Genomic DNA, 14519 nt, shown 5'->3' on the forward strand with positions numbered 1-14519 from the left:
AGAGCCTCCGTCAGAGGCTCTTTACCGTGATCAGTGGTGTGTCAGACGGATCGCCGCGCTGCGCACCCCCACGGGCGCCTGATCGCGGTTTATCCTGCTGGACGTCATATGACGCCCAGTCAGGATAACTGAACCACCGCCCGGCCGTCACTTTGCTATAGGCCGGGCGGGAAGTGGTTAATAACTGATCACTATCACAGTCATTTAGAACAATATTTCTTGCCCTCCAGAAGATTCGCCCCCCTTCATGGCCATTTTTTGCTTTTTGGCACTGCTTTATTTTAACTGACAATTGTGCAGACACGCAACGTTGTACCCAAATTAAATCAATATCATTTTTTCCGCACAAATAAATCTTTCTTTTGGCGGTATTTGATCACCAGTGAGTTTAAATTATTTAGCGCTATAAATAAAAAAGGCTGAAAATTTTGAAAAACAAAATACTAATCACAGTAAAGCCGCAGCAGCGGGCGTGCGCCCCCCTACCTGGAAGAACGGCGACACAGAAAGTGATAAAAACCTGAAAGGGGTTCTAATCCCGCTCCTGATTATAAAACTAATCAGAGTATAGATTCCTGAGAGTCATTGTAATATAAATTCAAAAACTATTTAGGAAACATTGCATTATGTGTTTGTGATAGTGATCAAGTGTTAGCTGGCTGCTGCCCATAGGCTGTGTATATATCCACACACACATATATATATATATATATATATGGACAGGGCTTTTTTTCTCAAAGAATAGATGCAGGAACTCCCTCCTTCTGTCACCTCTTGTGTCCACCCCCTACCCACCTCCCAGCACTATTCCTTGGTTCCACCCCCTACCCACCTCTGAGCACCATTCATTGGTTTCACCCCCTACCCACCTCCGAGCACCATTCTTTGGTTCCAGCCCTCCCCACCTCTGAGCACCATTCCTTGGTTCCACCCCCTACCCACCTCCCAGCACTATTCCTTGGTTCCACCCCCTACCCACCTCCCAGCACTATTCCTTGGTTCCACCCCCTACCCACCTCCCAGCACTATTCCTTGGTTCCACCCCCTACCCACCCCCGAGCCCTATTCCTTGGTTCCACCCCCTACCCACCCCCCTGCCCACCTCCGAGCACCATTCCTTGGTTCCACCCCCTACCCACCTCCAAGCCCTATCCCTTGGTTCCACCCCCTACTCACCTCCGAGCACTATTCCTTGGTTCCACCCCCTACCCACCTCCAAGCACCATTCATTGGTTTCACCCCCTACCCACCTCTGAGCACCATTCATTGGTTTCACCCCCTACCCACCTCCGAGCACCATTTTTTGGTTCCAGCCCTCCCCACCTCTGAGCACCATTCCTTGGTTCCACCCCCTACCCACCTCCGAGCACCATTCCTTGGTTCCACCCCTACCCACCTCCGAGCCCTATTCCTTGGTTCCACCCCCTACCCACCTCCAAGCACCATTCATTGGTTTCACACCCTACCCACCCCCCTACCCACCTCTGAGCACCATTCCTTGGTTCCACCCCCTACCCACCTCCGAGCACCATTCCTTGGTTCCACCCCCTACCCACCTCCGAGCCCTATTCCTTGGTTCCACCCCCTACCCACCTCCGAGCACCATTCCTTGGTTCCACCCCCTACCCACCCCTCTACCCACCTCTGAGCACCATTCCTTGGTTCGACCCTCTACCCACCTCCAAGCACCATTCATTGGTTTCACACCCTACCCACCCCCCTACCCACCTCCGAGCACCATTCCTTGGTTCCACCCCCTACCCACCTCCGAGCCCCATTCCTTGGTTCCACCCCCTACCCACCTCCGAGCCCTATTCCTTGGTTCCACCCCCCTACCCACCTCCGAGCACCATTCATTGGTTTCACACCCTACCCACCCCTCTACCCACCTCTGAGCACCATTCCTTGGTTCCTCTCCTTACCCACCTCCGAGCACCATTACATACATTCAGATCTGGAGGTGCCGGAACTGCATTCCCCCGCGTTCCTGCTGAAAAAAAAAACCTGTATATGGATATATATATATATATATATAAATATCTATATATCTATCTATATACAGTAGATATATATCCATATATATCTATATATATGGATATATATCTATATACGGTATATCTATCTATATATATATATATATATATATATATATATATATATATATATATATATATATATATATATATATATATACTGTATATATATATAGATAGATAGATAGATAGATAGATAGATAGATAGATAGATAGATAGATATACAGCCTCGGTAGCAAGCGTTACAGCAGGATCATGGCTGCAGCCATGCAGGGCTGGATCCTAGGACTGTTTTTTAAAGCTGGTGATTGGATTTCCAGTAAAGGTTATCAGAGCAGCTTTACATCCGCTCCACTTGGGAGCCTGGGACAGCTGTTATCGGTCGGGTCGCCTGCGCACAGACAAGATGAAGGAACCAACGCCTTCCCGTGCTCACGTACAAATGTAAAAGTGCCCATAGGTCCTGCATGCATGTGTAAACAGAGATTGCACTACACATGTGAGGTGTCATCACGAATGTCGGAGTGAGATCGATAATTCTGGGGCCATCGTTCATGATTCAAGTGCTTCTAAAGCCTAAACATTTTTCACCTTAATACATTCCTTGCATTAACCACTTACAGACTGGAAGATTTCCCCCCCTTAATGACCAGGCCATTTTTTGCGATACGGCACTGCGTTTCTTTAACTGACAATTGTCGTGCGACGCTGTACCCAAACAAAATTTATGTTTCCCCCCACAAATAGAGCTTTCTTTTGGTGGTATTTGATCACCTCTGCGGTTTTTATTTTTCGTGCTATAAACAAAAAAAGAGCGCCAATTTTGAAAAAAAAAACTATTAGCTGGATTCAGATAGCTTTACGCCGGCGTATCAGTAGATACGCCGACGTAACTCTGAGAATCTACGCCGTCCTAAATTTAAGCGTATTCTGGAAACCAGATACGCTTAAATTAGGCTAAGATACGAGCGGCGTAAGTCTCCTACGCCGTCGTATCTTAGGGTGAAATATTTACGCTGGCCGCTAGGTGGTGTTTCCGTTGAGTTTGGCGTAGAATATGCAAATGACTAGATACGCCGATTCAGAAATGTACGTGCGCCCGGTGCATTTTTTTTTACGTCGTTTACGTGCGGCTTTTTCCAGCGTAAAGTTAGTCGAACAAATAGCTGGCCTAGTCAATGTTAAGTATGGCAGTCGTTCCCGCGTCAAGTTTTAAATTTTTTACGTCGTTTGCGTAAGTCGTTCGCGAATGGAGCTGGACGTAATTTACGTTCACGTCTAAACCAATACGTCCTTGCGGCGTACTTTGGAGCAATGCACACTGGGATATGAACACGGACGGCGCATGCGCCGTTCGTAAAAAAACGTCAATCACGTCGGGTCACCACCCATTTACATAAAACACGCCCCCCTCATCCTCATTTGAATTAGGCGCGCTTACGCCGGCCCCATTTACGCTAAGCCGCCGTAACTTAGGAGGCAAGTGCTTTGTGAATACAGCACTTGCCTCTCTGATTTACGGCGGCGTAGCGTAAATACGATACGCTACGCCGCCGTAACAATGCGCCCGGCTACCTGAATCTAGCCCATAATGTTTGGGGGTCCTAAGTCATTTTCTAGCAAAAAAAAAAATTATAACATGTATGTGATTCCAGGGACAGAAGATTCCGAAGACAGAAGATCCCGGGGACAGAAGATTCCACGGACAATCACTGTCAGGGATTGCACTGATCCACACCGGATGTGGCGGTGTCACTCGGACTGTCGTCTCCTGGTAACAGATCTCGGCACCGATACATTGTAGCGCAGAGAGAAGCAGGGGGCGTGTCCGGGGAGTGTCACACGGAGGGGCGGGGCGGGGCGCAGACAGCTCCTCCCCTGGCAGCCTGAAAGTGCTGAAGATCTACTCAGAGCTCAGATCTGGGACAGAGAGAGCGGAGAGAAGATCGGGGACACCTGAGAGCCACAGCCAGGATACAGGAGCCATAATATAGGAGCCAGCACACACATAGGGGCCCATCATACAGGAACCAGTACAGGGGCCCATCATACAGGGGCCAAGGATACCATACAAGTCACCTGCTGGAGCCATGACTGACACTCTCATCCCAGGGAACATGAAGGGCAAGGGCTTGCCGGATAAGAGCTACTTCCGAAAGGTAAGAGGCTGCTCACCATTGTAGGATCATGGAAACACCTGGGGGGGACACAGAGGGATCTCAGAGTTTGTGTTATAGAAATATTCTTGTCCTCGGAAATGATTGTCAGTCCTGAACAACACACAGGAGCCTCACAGGTCCCTTATATATGGAGTTCAGAGCTTAGATATATTTGCAAGTAGCATAAAAAGTATGAAATAAATAAATAAAATATATATAGATCAAAATGCCTATCCAAAAAAAAATTTTTTTTTATTTATTTATTTATATATATATATATATATATATATATATTCTTTAGCTGTTCTCTGTATACTTTTATGATGTTTTATTTTGTTGTTGGTTGCTTTTGTTTCACCTGTTGCTCCTCAAATACAAACTTTAGAACTCAGAAAAGGCTTGGGGAGCTTACTGGGACTTGTAGTGCTTCACAGCTGGACAATGATAGTCTGCTGACTTTCTAATAAAAAAAATAAATAAAAATAAAATTATATATATATATATATATATATATATATATATATATATATATATATATATATATATATATATATATATATATATATATATATATATATATATATATATATATATATATATATATCACACACACACACACACACACACACACACACACACACACACACACACACACACACACACACACACACACACACACACACACACACACACACACACCTAAATAAATGTAAATAAATATATATTTATTTATTTAGGCATTTGTGTGTATGTATAATTTTATATATATATATATAATTAGAAAGCCAGCAGACTATCATTGTCCAGCTGTGAAGCGCTACAAGTCCCAGTAAGCTCCCCAAGACTTTTCTGAGTTCTAAGTTTGTATTTGAGGAGCAACAGGTGAAACAAATGCAACCAACAACAAAATAAAACAACATACAAGTATACAGAGAACAGCTAAAGAGAAAATATATATATATTAGAAAGTCAGCAGACTGTCACTGTACAGCTGTGAAGCACTACAAGTCCCAGCAAGATAAAAGTAGAGAGAGAGAGAACAGGTGGAAAATAGATATCTATCTATCACAACAACATAAAAGTATAGTGAGAGAGAACAGCTTTCCCCACTACCACTAAAGTGTCAAATAAATAGATAGATATTAAAATAAATATTAGAAAGTCAGAAGACTGTCATTGTCCAGCTGTGAAGCACTAGTAAGCTCTTCAGGCCTGTTCTAAGTTTGTATTTGAGGAGCAACAGGTGAAACAAAAACAAACAACAACAAAAAAACACAACATAAAAGTATAGAGAGAAAACCGCTATATCTGTCTGTCTATCTATCTATCTATCTATCTATCTATCTATCTATCTATCTATCTATCTATCTATCTATCTATCTATCATAAAGTCAAAGACTGACATTGTCCAACAAAAAAGTATATAGAGAGAGAACAGCTCACCACTACCACTAAAGTGGCACAGGAGAAAAAAAAAGTACAGATAAATAAGATTTTTTTATTCTTTATTGGAAAAGCTTTGATCTCCTACAACCAAATTTGATTGAAGAATGTGTAGGTGTTCCTACAAACATGAAGGGTGACAATAGAACATTATATGAGTTTGCAGAGCCCATAGAGGACATTGTATATAAATGAACATGTAGAATATTTTGGGGTCAATCAGAGACAATAACATCAAATGTAAACAAGCCTGAGGGTCCTCCATGGGAAAGGGGAAAGTGGGATTGGGGGGGCGATCAGAGATAGAGATATATATATATATATATCTGTGTGTGTGTGTGTGTGTGTGTGTGTGTGTGTGTGTGTGTGTGTGTGTGTGTGTGTGTGTGTGTGTGTGTGTGTGTATACGGAATGAAACATTATAAATATTAGACTGTCAGCAGGTTGTCACTGTCCAGCTGTGAAGCACTACAAGCCTCAGCGTGTTCGCTTTTTGTTTTTATATGCTGCAATGCTTGGTTGGGCGGCATAAAAATTTTTCTGTTCATGCCAACAGTTTTGTGTTCTTTGCTAAATCCTAATAGAACTTTTCCCCTTGGCTCTTTAAACATGGTGGGACTACAAGTACGAACATGCCCTCTAAACCAGGTGTGTTCTGTTCAAAAACAATGAAATATTTCACCTGAGAAGTGTCACTGGATGCTTTGTGCGGTGTGTTTTGTTTGACTGGCAACCCTGAGTCTAGGGGAAGTGCAGGGGGGCCATGTGTTATTGTCATCAGAGTTTTCTGAGACTTGTAGTGCCACCTAGAGGATGAAGTCTGCTGTGACCTGTAGTGCCACCTAGGGATTAGTTTGCTAAGACCTGTAGTGCCACCTAGAAGGTTTCATATGCTGAGACCTGTAGTGCCATCTAGAAGGTTTCATTTGCTGAGACCTGTAGTGCCATCTAGAAGGCTGTTTGCTGAGACTTTTAGTGCCACCCAGAGGGCTACGTTTGTGACTTGTAGTGCCACCCAGAGGGCTACGTTTGTGACTTGTAGTGCCACCCAGAGGGCTACGTTTGTGACTTGTAGTGCCACCCAAAGGGCTAAGTTTGTGACTTGTAGTGCCACCCAGAGGGCTATGTTTGCTGAGACTTGTAGTGCCATCTAGAAGGCTGTTTTCTGAGACTTGTAGTGCCACCCAAAGGGCTATGTTTGCTGAAACCTGTAGTGCCATCTAGAAGGCTATGTTTGCTGAGACTTGTAGTGCCATCTAGAAGGCTTAGTTTGGTGACATTTGTAGTGCCACCTAGAGGGCCATGTTTGCTGAGACTTGTAGTGCCACCTGGAGGGCCTCGTTTTTTAAAACTACTATTGGCACCTAAAGGGCTAAGTTTATAGAGACCTGTAGTGCCACTCGGATCTGGAGAGCTTCTGTACAGCTTGGCTTTGTATCAACAATAATTAAAGCGACAACAATAGCGTGTTTAGAGAAGCAGCGGCCTGGTCTACTTGGCAAAGCGTCACCCTGTTTTCTTTAACCGCAGGCACTGGCGCAGTGCTGGCACAGTCTGGCTCCCTAGGGGTTAACGGCTGGGTCACACCTCGTCTGTTAACTCGCGTTTCTGTCACAAGTATAACAGTGGCTTCTTTTCTTTTAAACGTGGCCCCTCGTCACCGCCGGCTTTATGCTGGACGGGCTCTGGGCTGCGGTCAGTGCGTTGGGTACGTCATAGGGTGGACCTGGCCATTACCGATGGGTGGAGGGCACGGATTTGCCATGTAAATGATCATTAAGGCACCTTCCTGTCATTATAAACAGCTGTCAGGTTTTCAATCAAAGGAAATGTGTTTCTTGATCTTATTTATGTAATCGCTTTTCTGCGATTAATCATTCGAGGTGGAGAACCAGAAGTTGTAGAAAGATTGGCGTTGATGTGGAATAAGGACAGCCCAAGTGATTTCAGTTATGAGTGGACAACGACTTTCTATATTTTATATTCTTAAATCTCTTTAAATATTTAAATATTCTTTATCTGTAATGACATGACTTGCCCAGCTGTTGAGCCTTTTTCAAGGGGTGCTCCTCTTTGTTGGGGACCTTGGGAACGTCATTCAGCCTACCAGGATCCACTCCTAATTGAAATATTAGTTTTGGTGAACTGGCCCTTTAAAGCAGCCTTTCCCAACCTTTCTGCCCTAGAACAGTGGTCTCCAAACTGTGGCTCAAGGGCCCGGATGTGGCCCTTTACTTGCCTTTTATTCGGTCCTTGGGGCACTATTTCTCTCACTTATACGAGGAACTATTCCTTCCATTGACGCCAACAATTGTCCATAAATGCCACCAACGATTGGGCATTATTCTTCCCACTTATATGAGGAACTATTCCTCCCATTGATGCCAACAATTGGCCATAACTGCCACCAACGATTGGGCATTAATCTTTCCACTTATATGAGGAACTATTTCTCCCGTTGACACCAACAATGGGGCAATATTCCATCCACTAACACCAACGATAAAACATTATTCCATCCACTAACACCAACGATGGGGCACTATTCTTCCCATTGACACCAATGATGAGGCAATATTCCTTCTGCTTATATAAGGAACTATTCTTTCCACTGACACCAACAATTGGCCATAACTACTACTACTGACACCAACAATGGGCACTATTCTATTCACAATCGCGAATCAATGATGGTTGGACATCAGTCACAGATCTACCAGCATGCTGAGAATTATTTCTTCACTTGGGCATTACATTGTTGTGAAGAACACAGAAAATCTAAAGAACATATGCATTTTGCTGGGACAGCCCATTGTGAGCGATTTTAGATTTGAATTTGGACATTTATAGATTATTTTGCTGCAGCCGACCGATGATTTGTCTTGTCTGTGGTCGGCAGGGCCGGATTTCCCACAAGGCCACCGAGGCCAGGCCTTGGGACGGCAGTGGATGAAGGGGCGGCGACTTCTTGGTCTTTTCGGCCGCCCCCCGCACTGTAATATACTATTTTTCTCGCCCGCCGCTGAAGGTCCACGGCCGGAGGCGATGATGTCTCCGCCGGCAGCCATTTTCTAGAAGACCACAGACTAGTAATAAACTAGAAAGGAGCATGCCAAATGGCTACAATAGAAATTGAGCTGCGGCACCGCCCACCCCCCGCCCCTGGTCTGTCTGTCATCTGTGACCTGTTGTGGAAAGGGGTGGCGGGTGGGCGGTGCCGCCGCTCAATTTTTATATTTTAGCCACTCGGCAGGCTTCCTTCTTGTTTATAACTCGTCTGTGGTCTTCTGGAAAATGGTTGCCTCCAATTTGTTCCCCCTCAGCCTTCAGAAATGGCGGAGGAGACATTGCTGCTGGGATATAGAAGTGCTCTAATGGGGGGGGGGGACTTTATTGAAGGACCCGGCCTTGGGGCGGCACAGGGAGTAAATCCGGGCCCGGTTTCAAAAATTCGATCTGATCCGTCCTGCCTGATCGGAATGCTGTATGCAAGATCCTCCATGGGGGATGACTCAGTGCAGTGAGCATGTAAGGACACACAATATTTGTATAACTTTAATATTTATTTACTTTATTTTGCAACACATTGAAATTTATTCAGTAAGGTGGCTAATAGGTATTTGGATATGCTGAGTGCAGCAAAACTTTTCAGCCAATCAGAAATCATTTAAGCTAACCGGAAATTTTATTGGTTCCTTTTGGACTACTTTAGAACCCTGTGGGGGGGAGATTTACTAAAGCTGGAGTGCAAAATCCTGGTGCAGTCATACATGGTAACCAATCGGCTAAATTCAGCTTGTTCAATTAAGCGTTGACAATAAAACCTGCAACAGATTTTGCACTCTCCCGTCAAGGGGTTAAGTGTTCCCTAGGGAGCTGTTTCTAACTGTGGTGGAAGGGGACTGACTGGAGGAGGAGGAGATATCGCTGTTCCTGATCACTAGGAACAGCAGATCTCTCTCTCCTCCCCTGTCAGATCGGTGATCTGTGTGTTTACATATACAGATCCCCATTCTGGCTCACTGTTGAGCGATCGCGGGTGGCCGGCAGACATCGTGGCCTCCGGCCACACGCATCAGCTCCGGCGTCGCGGGCACACCCCCTATCGCTTTTAGGCCCCTTTCACACTGACATGTTTTTCAGGCGGTTTAGTGCTAAAAATAGCTCTGCTATACCGCCTGAAAAAATCGTGCCCTGTAGTCTTCAGTGTGAAAGCCTGAAGGCTTTCACACTGAAGCGGTGCGCTAGCAGGACCACTCAAAGTCCTGCTAGCCGCATCTTTGGAGCGGTATAGGAGCGGGGTGTTTACCGCTCCTTCCCATTGAAATCAATGGGAAACCGCGGTAATACGACTCTGCAGAGGCGCATTGCGGGCGGTAGTAACCCTTTTTCGGCCGCTAGTGGGGGTTTAAACTGCACCGCTAGCAGCCGAATATCGCAGTTAATATACGACGCTATACCGCCACAGCACCTCCACTGCCCAGTGTGAAAGGGGCCTTAAAGCGGGGGTTCACCCGTACATAACACTTTTTACCCTTAGATGAATGCTCATTTTGTCTAGGGGAATCGGCTAGTTGTTTTAAAATATGATCCGTACTTACCGTTTACGAGATGCATCTTCTCCGCCGCTTCCGGGTATGGGCTTCGGGACTGGGCGTTCCTATTTCGATTGACAGTCTTCCGAGAGGCTTCCGATGGTCGCATCAATCGCGTCACGATTTTCCGAAAGAAGCCGAGCGTCGGTGCGCAGTATAGAGCCGCACCGACCTTCGGCTACTAGTGACGCGATGGATGCGACCGTCGGAAGCCTCTCGGAAGACTGTCAATCAAGAAGGAACGCCCGCTCCCGAAGACCCATACCCGGAAGCGACGGAGAAGATGCATCTCGAAAACGGTAAGTACGGCTCATATTTTAAAACAACTAGCCGATTCCCCTAGACAAAACGAGCAGGAATCTAAGGGGAAAATTTGTTTTATGGGTGAACTCCCGCTTTAAAGTGGCCCAGGAGAGCCAACCTGTCAGAGTAGAATGATCAGCCAGCGGTTAGAAATAAACATGTTCTCCTCTGAGCAATGGCTGCGCACAGAGCAGCCCAGATCCTCCTCTTCTCAGGTCCCCCGCTGGGCTCCTGGCTCCTCCCTTTTGCCAAGTGCCCTTACCGCAAGCAGCTTGCTATGGGGGCACCCGAGCCGTCCATTCAGACATAGAGCTTTGGCTCGGTCCCTTCCCACTCTCTCCTCATTGGCTCACTGACTTTGACAGGAGTGGGCACCAATGGGAACATGCAAACTCCATGCAGGTATTGCCGTGGTTGGGATTTCAACTGACAACCCTAGTGCGATAGGATTGCAGCTCTTAATGCATAACCTTATATGTCTATTGCACATGCATTGGTTGCCATTTTGCGCATTGAAAAAAATGTAACTGATGACACGGCTGGCACACAAGCGCAGTTATTTTCTCTGATATTGCTCAGGGCACCCACCCGAGAAACGGTTAACCGGCAATTCTGGCAAATGCCGGTGAGCTACTATGGACTGTTTACTTTCCAACAGCCTTTGTTTTATAGAATGGGAAAACTCACCGTCAGCCGCCCATCTTCTGCTCATACTTCTTATTGCTTCAAGGTTCCATTTACATAATAAGGTGTGTCTGAGTGCGCATGCTTTTTTGCGCATTCAGGGTAGCCCATTCATTTTAATTGCAGACTGGGCTGCGTAAGTGTTTTTGCATCGCCCTTCAGGTACAGTAGTACAGTTTGACTGTTTTTATGGTCATTTTATAAAAGTGACTGATGAATAAAAAATAACTTTCAGGCAAGTAACCAATCAGATACGATCTGGCCCAGTGAAGGATTACATCTGATTGGTTGATTTATTATTAATATGACCCGATAACTATTCAGTGCTGTCAGTCACAGCAAGCTTTGACTTTTCCTATTCTATAGGGAGGCTTTTAAAAAAAGAAAGCCCCTCCCCCTCCGCCAAGTAATCTCATCATTGTAACAAACATTCAATGGAGGCAATTAGTGGCGTGTATTTTTCATTGTGACTCAATCCGCCCTTCTAAGTGACAGAAGCTGTTACCGCAATCAGATGAGCGGGTGAGGGTGGCGGTGCAATGTTGGTCATAGAAAAATAAAATGTCATATGTGCGAAAGGAAAGGGGCATTTCATAGGCTGGCTGACCTTGGGAGACGCGCAATGTTTACTATATAACAGCAATGTGGGGATGACACGCATTGCACAGCAAGAGACGTTATATACAGTGTCCTTTTATAGAAGAGATACAGCATAAAAGATAAACAACCTTTGTATCTAGCTTTGTGTTTCAGGCTTGTTAGTCCTTCTTAATGAATTATATGGAAAACCTGACATCTGTGGCTTTATTTTATGCCCTTTACCACAATTGGATTGTTCCCCTGTGGCCGACTCTGTGGATGCCATTATCTTAAAGGACTAACAAGACTGCAACACAGTGGCGGCTGGTGCTCAAAATTTTTGGGGGGGCGCAAACGAAATAAAAAATTGCAGCCTCACTGTGCCCATCAAATGCAGCCACTGTGCCATCAATTGTCACCACTGTGCCATGCCATCAAATGCAGCCACCGTGCCATCAATTGTCACCACTGTGCCATGCCATCAAATGCAGCCACTGTACCATCAATTCGCACCACTGTGCCATGCCATTAAACGCAGCCACTGTGCCATGCCATCAAATGCAGCCACTGTGCCATTAAACGCAGCCACTGTGCCGTGCCATCAAATGCAGCCACTGTGCCATCAATTCGCACCACTGTGCCATGCCATCAAACGCAGCCACTGTGCCATGCCATCAAACGCAGCCGCTGTGCCCTTTAATTGTCGCCGCTGTGCCTATTGTCGCCACTGTGCCCATTGATGTCGCTGCTGTGCCCTGTAAAGTGCCCCTTTCCCTCCCTGCCCGGCACTTACCTTTACTGGAGTCAGCCATCCACGTCCCTCGATGTCTTCTACCGCCCTCGATGACTGACAGGCGTCTCGGCCAATCAGGTTACCGGTAGCCAGAATCAGCCAACCTGATTGGCTGAGACGCCTGTCAGTCTTATCCAAGGAGCGCATCCCTAGTGCGTTCCTTGTATAAGCTTCCGGGACCCGAGGGCTGTACTCGGATTTTTGTCCGAAGGGCGTTGGCCGTGAACTTGTTCTGCATACAGACGGCACAACTTTTTCAGCCAACATTCACACAACTACGTGGTTTTTCTGCTCTTTATCTCCACCCTTTGGGCAACTTCTGCTAATTTAGTCTGATGGTTAGCATTGGTTCGGAGAATGAGTGTTTGTACTTCGGATTTTAGTCTGACAGACTTGCGTACACACGATCGGATAATCCGACGTAACACATTTATTATCAGACAGTTGGTGAGCATGAACAGCCAACATTTGTTGTCGTTAATTCCGCCAACAATTGTCTGATGGAGCGTACACACAGTCGGATTATCCGACACAACAGGTCCATCAGACAATTATTGACGTAAAATCCGATCATGTGCACAGGCCTTAAAGGGATTGTAAAGGTAATTTTTTATATATCTATTTTTTTAAATAACAAACATGTCATACTTGCCTCCACTGTGCAGCTCGTTTTGCAAAGAGTGGCCCCGAACATCCTCTTCTGGTGTCCCTCGGGGACTGTCTCGGCTCCTCCCAGCAAGAACTAACCACCTTTATGCAAGCTCTCTTGCATGGTGGTAAGTTCTTGCGGGCGCACTCCCGTGATACAGCCGGCGGCTACAGCCGCTCACTGTATCACTCGGCCCCGCCCCTCAGCGCGCCGCGTCACTGGATGTGATTGACAGCAGCGCCAGCCAATGGCTGCGCTGCTCTCAACCCATCCGCTTTAGCCAATCAGCGGCCAGGCTGAGCGGCGTAGAGGATCTCAGGACCGAGCGCGCAACTTTCGAGGGGTCAGGTAAACGGGGGCTCAGGGGGGGCAGCATCAGATGAGGAGATTAAACTCCTTTTAATGCATTAAGGTGAAAAAAAACATGTACCTTTACAACCCCTTGAAGACTGGGATGGCATTAAAGTTCATGTGCGTAAAAAGGCAGATGTCCCAATACTTTTGACAAAATAGTGTGTGTAATAAATAAAATATATTTTATACACAGTAAATATACAAATATAAAATATTCCCATGCACAAAGAAATCTCATCTGATTTCTTTGCTGAAGAGTAAAAACAAAACCAACAAACGATGAAAAGTAAACAGATCGTTGAAAGAAGAAACAAAAGATTGTCACATGTAGAAATAAATAAAAAAATAAGTCCCTTTTGCTGTCAACCGTTTTCTGCTTTTTCTCCGGCTCCTTAAAGTCTGGTGTTGGGATCAAAGTAAAGCGTAAAAAAATGGTGAAAAGTAAACAGATTGCTGATGGAAGAAGCAAAAGTTTGGCACAATCGAATAAAAATAAATAAATCACATTTTCAAAATGTTGCAAGGAAATAATCGCATGATCTGCAGAGGTCTCTCCCCGGATTACATCGCATTAAAAGAAATGTTAAAGGAGTTGTAAAGGAAATTTTTATTTTTTTTGCTGAAATGACTGTTTACAGGATATAGAGACATAATAGTTAACTGATTCTAAAAACGATTAAAAATAGATAACAATCAATCCATATAATGTACCTGCAGTTTCTAGTTTCGTTTTTGCATGTTGTTTCCTGCTTCTGTGATGTACAGAGCCACAGAGCCAATACAGGGAAGTGATGGTTTGGAAAACGAAACTGATTGGTGCTGAGGGGTTTTAGACACACAGTAATCACACCCCCTGATTAGTGACCACAGAGAGAAAGCTCCCAGCACTGTGGTTATCAGGAAACAGACAACCAGGAAGTGTGGAG

General features: G+C 45.5%; 1 protein-coding gene across 1 annotated transcript in view; it reads left to right on the top strand.

Annotated features, from left to right (window-relative positions):
- The first annotated feature begins 3926 nt into the window (after positions 1-3926).
- Positions 3927-14519, top strand: part of RHPN2 (rhophilin Rho GTPase binding protein 2) — an 87291-nt gene continuing 76698 nt past the window's right edge. The window contains exon 1 of the mRNA XM_040329450.1: positions 3927-4193. Within this exon, the coding sequence (XP_040185384.1) occupies positions 4125-4193 (69 nt within the window). The 5' untranslated portion in view covers positions 3927-4124. The remainder of the gene's footprint in view (positions 4194-14519) is intronic.

This window comes from Rana temporaria, chromosome 11 (genome assembly GCF_905171775.1).
Source record: "Rana temporaria chromosome 11, aRanTem1.1, whole genome shotgun sequence".
Lineage (NCBI taxonomy): Eukaryota > Metazoa > Chordata > Amphibia > Anura > Ranidae > Rana > Rana temporaria.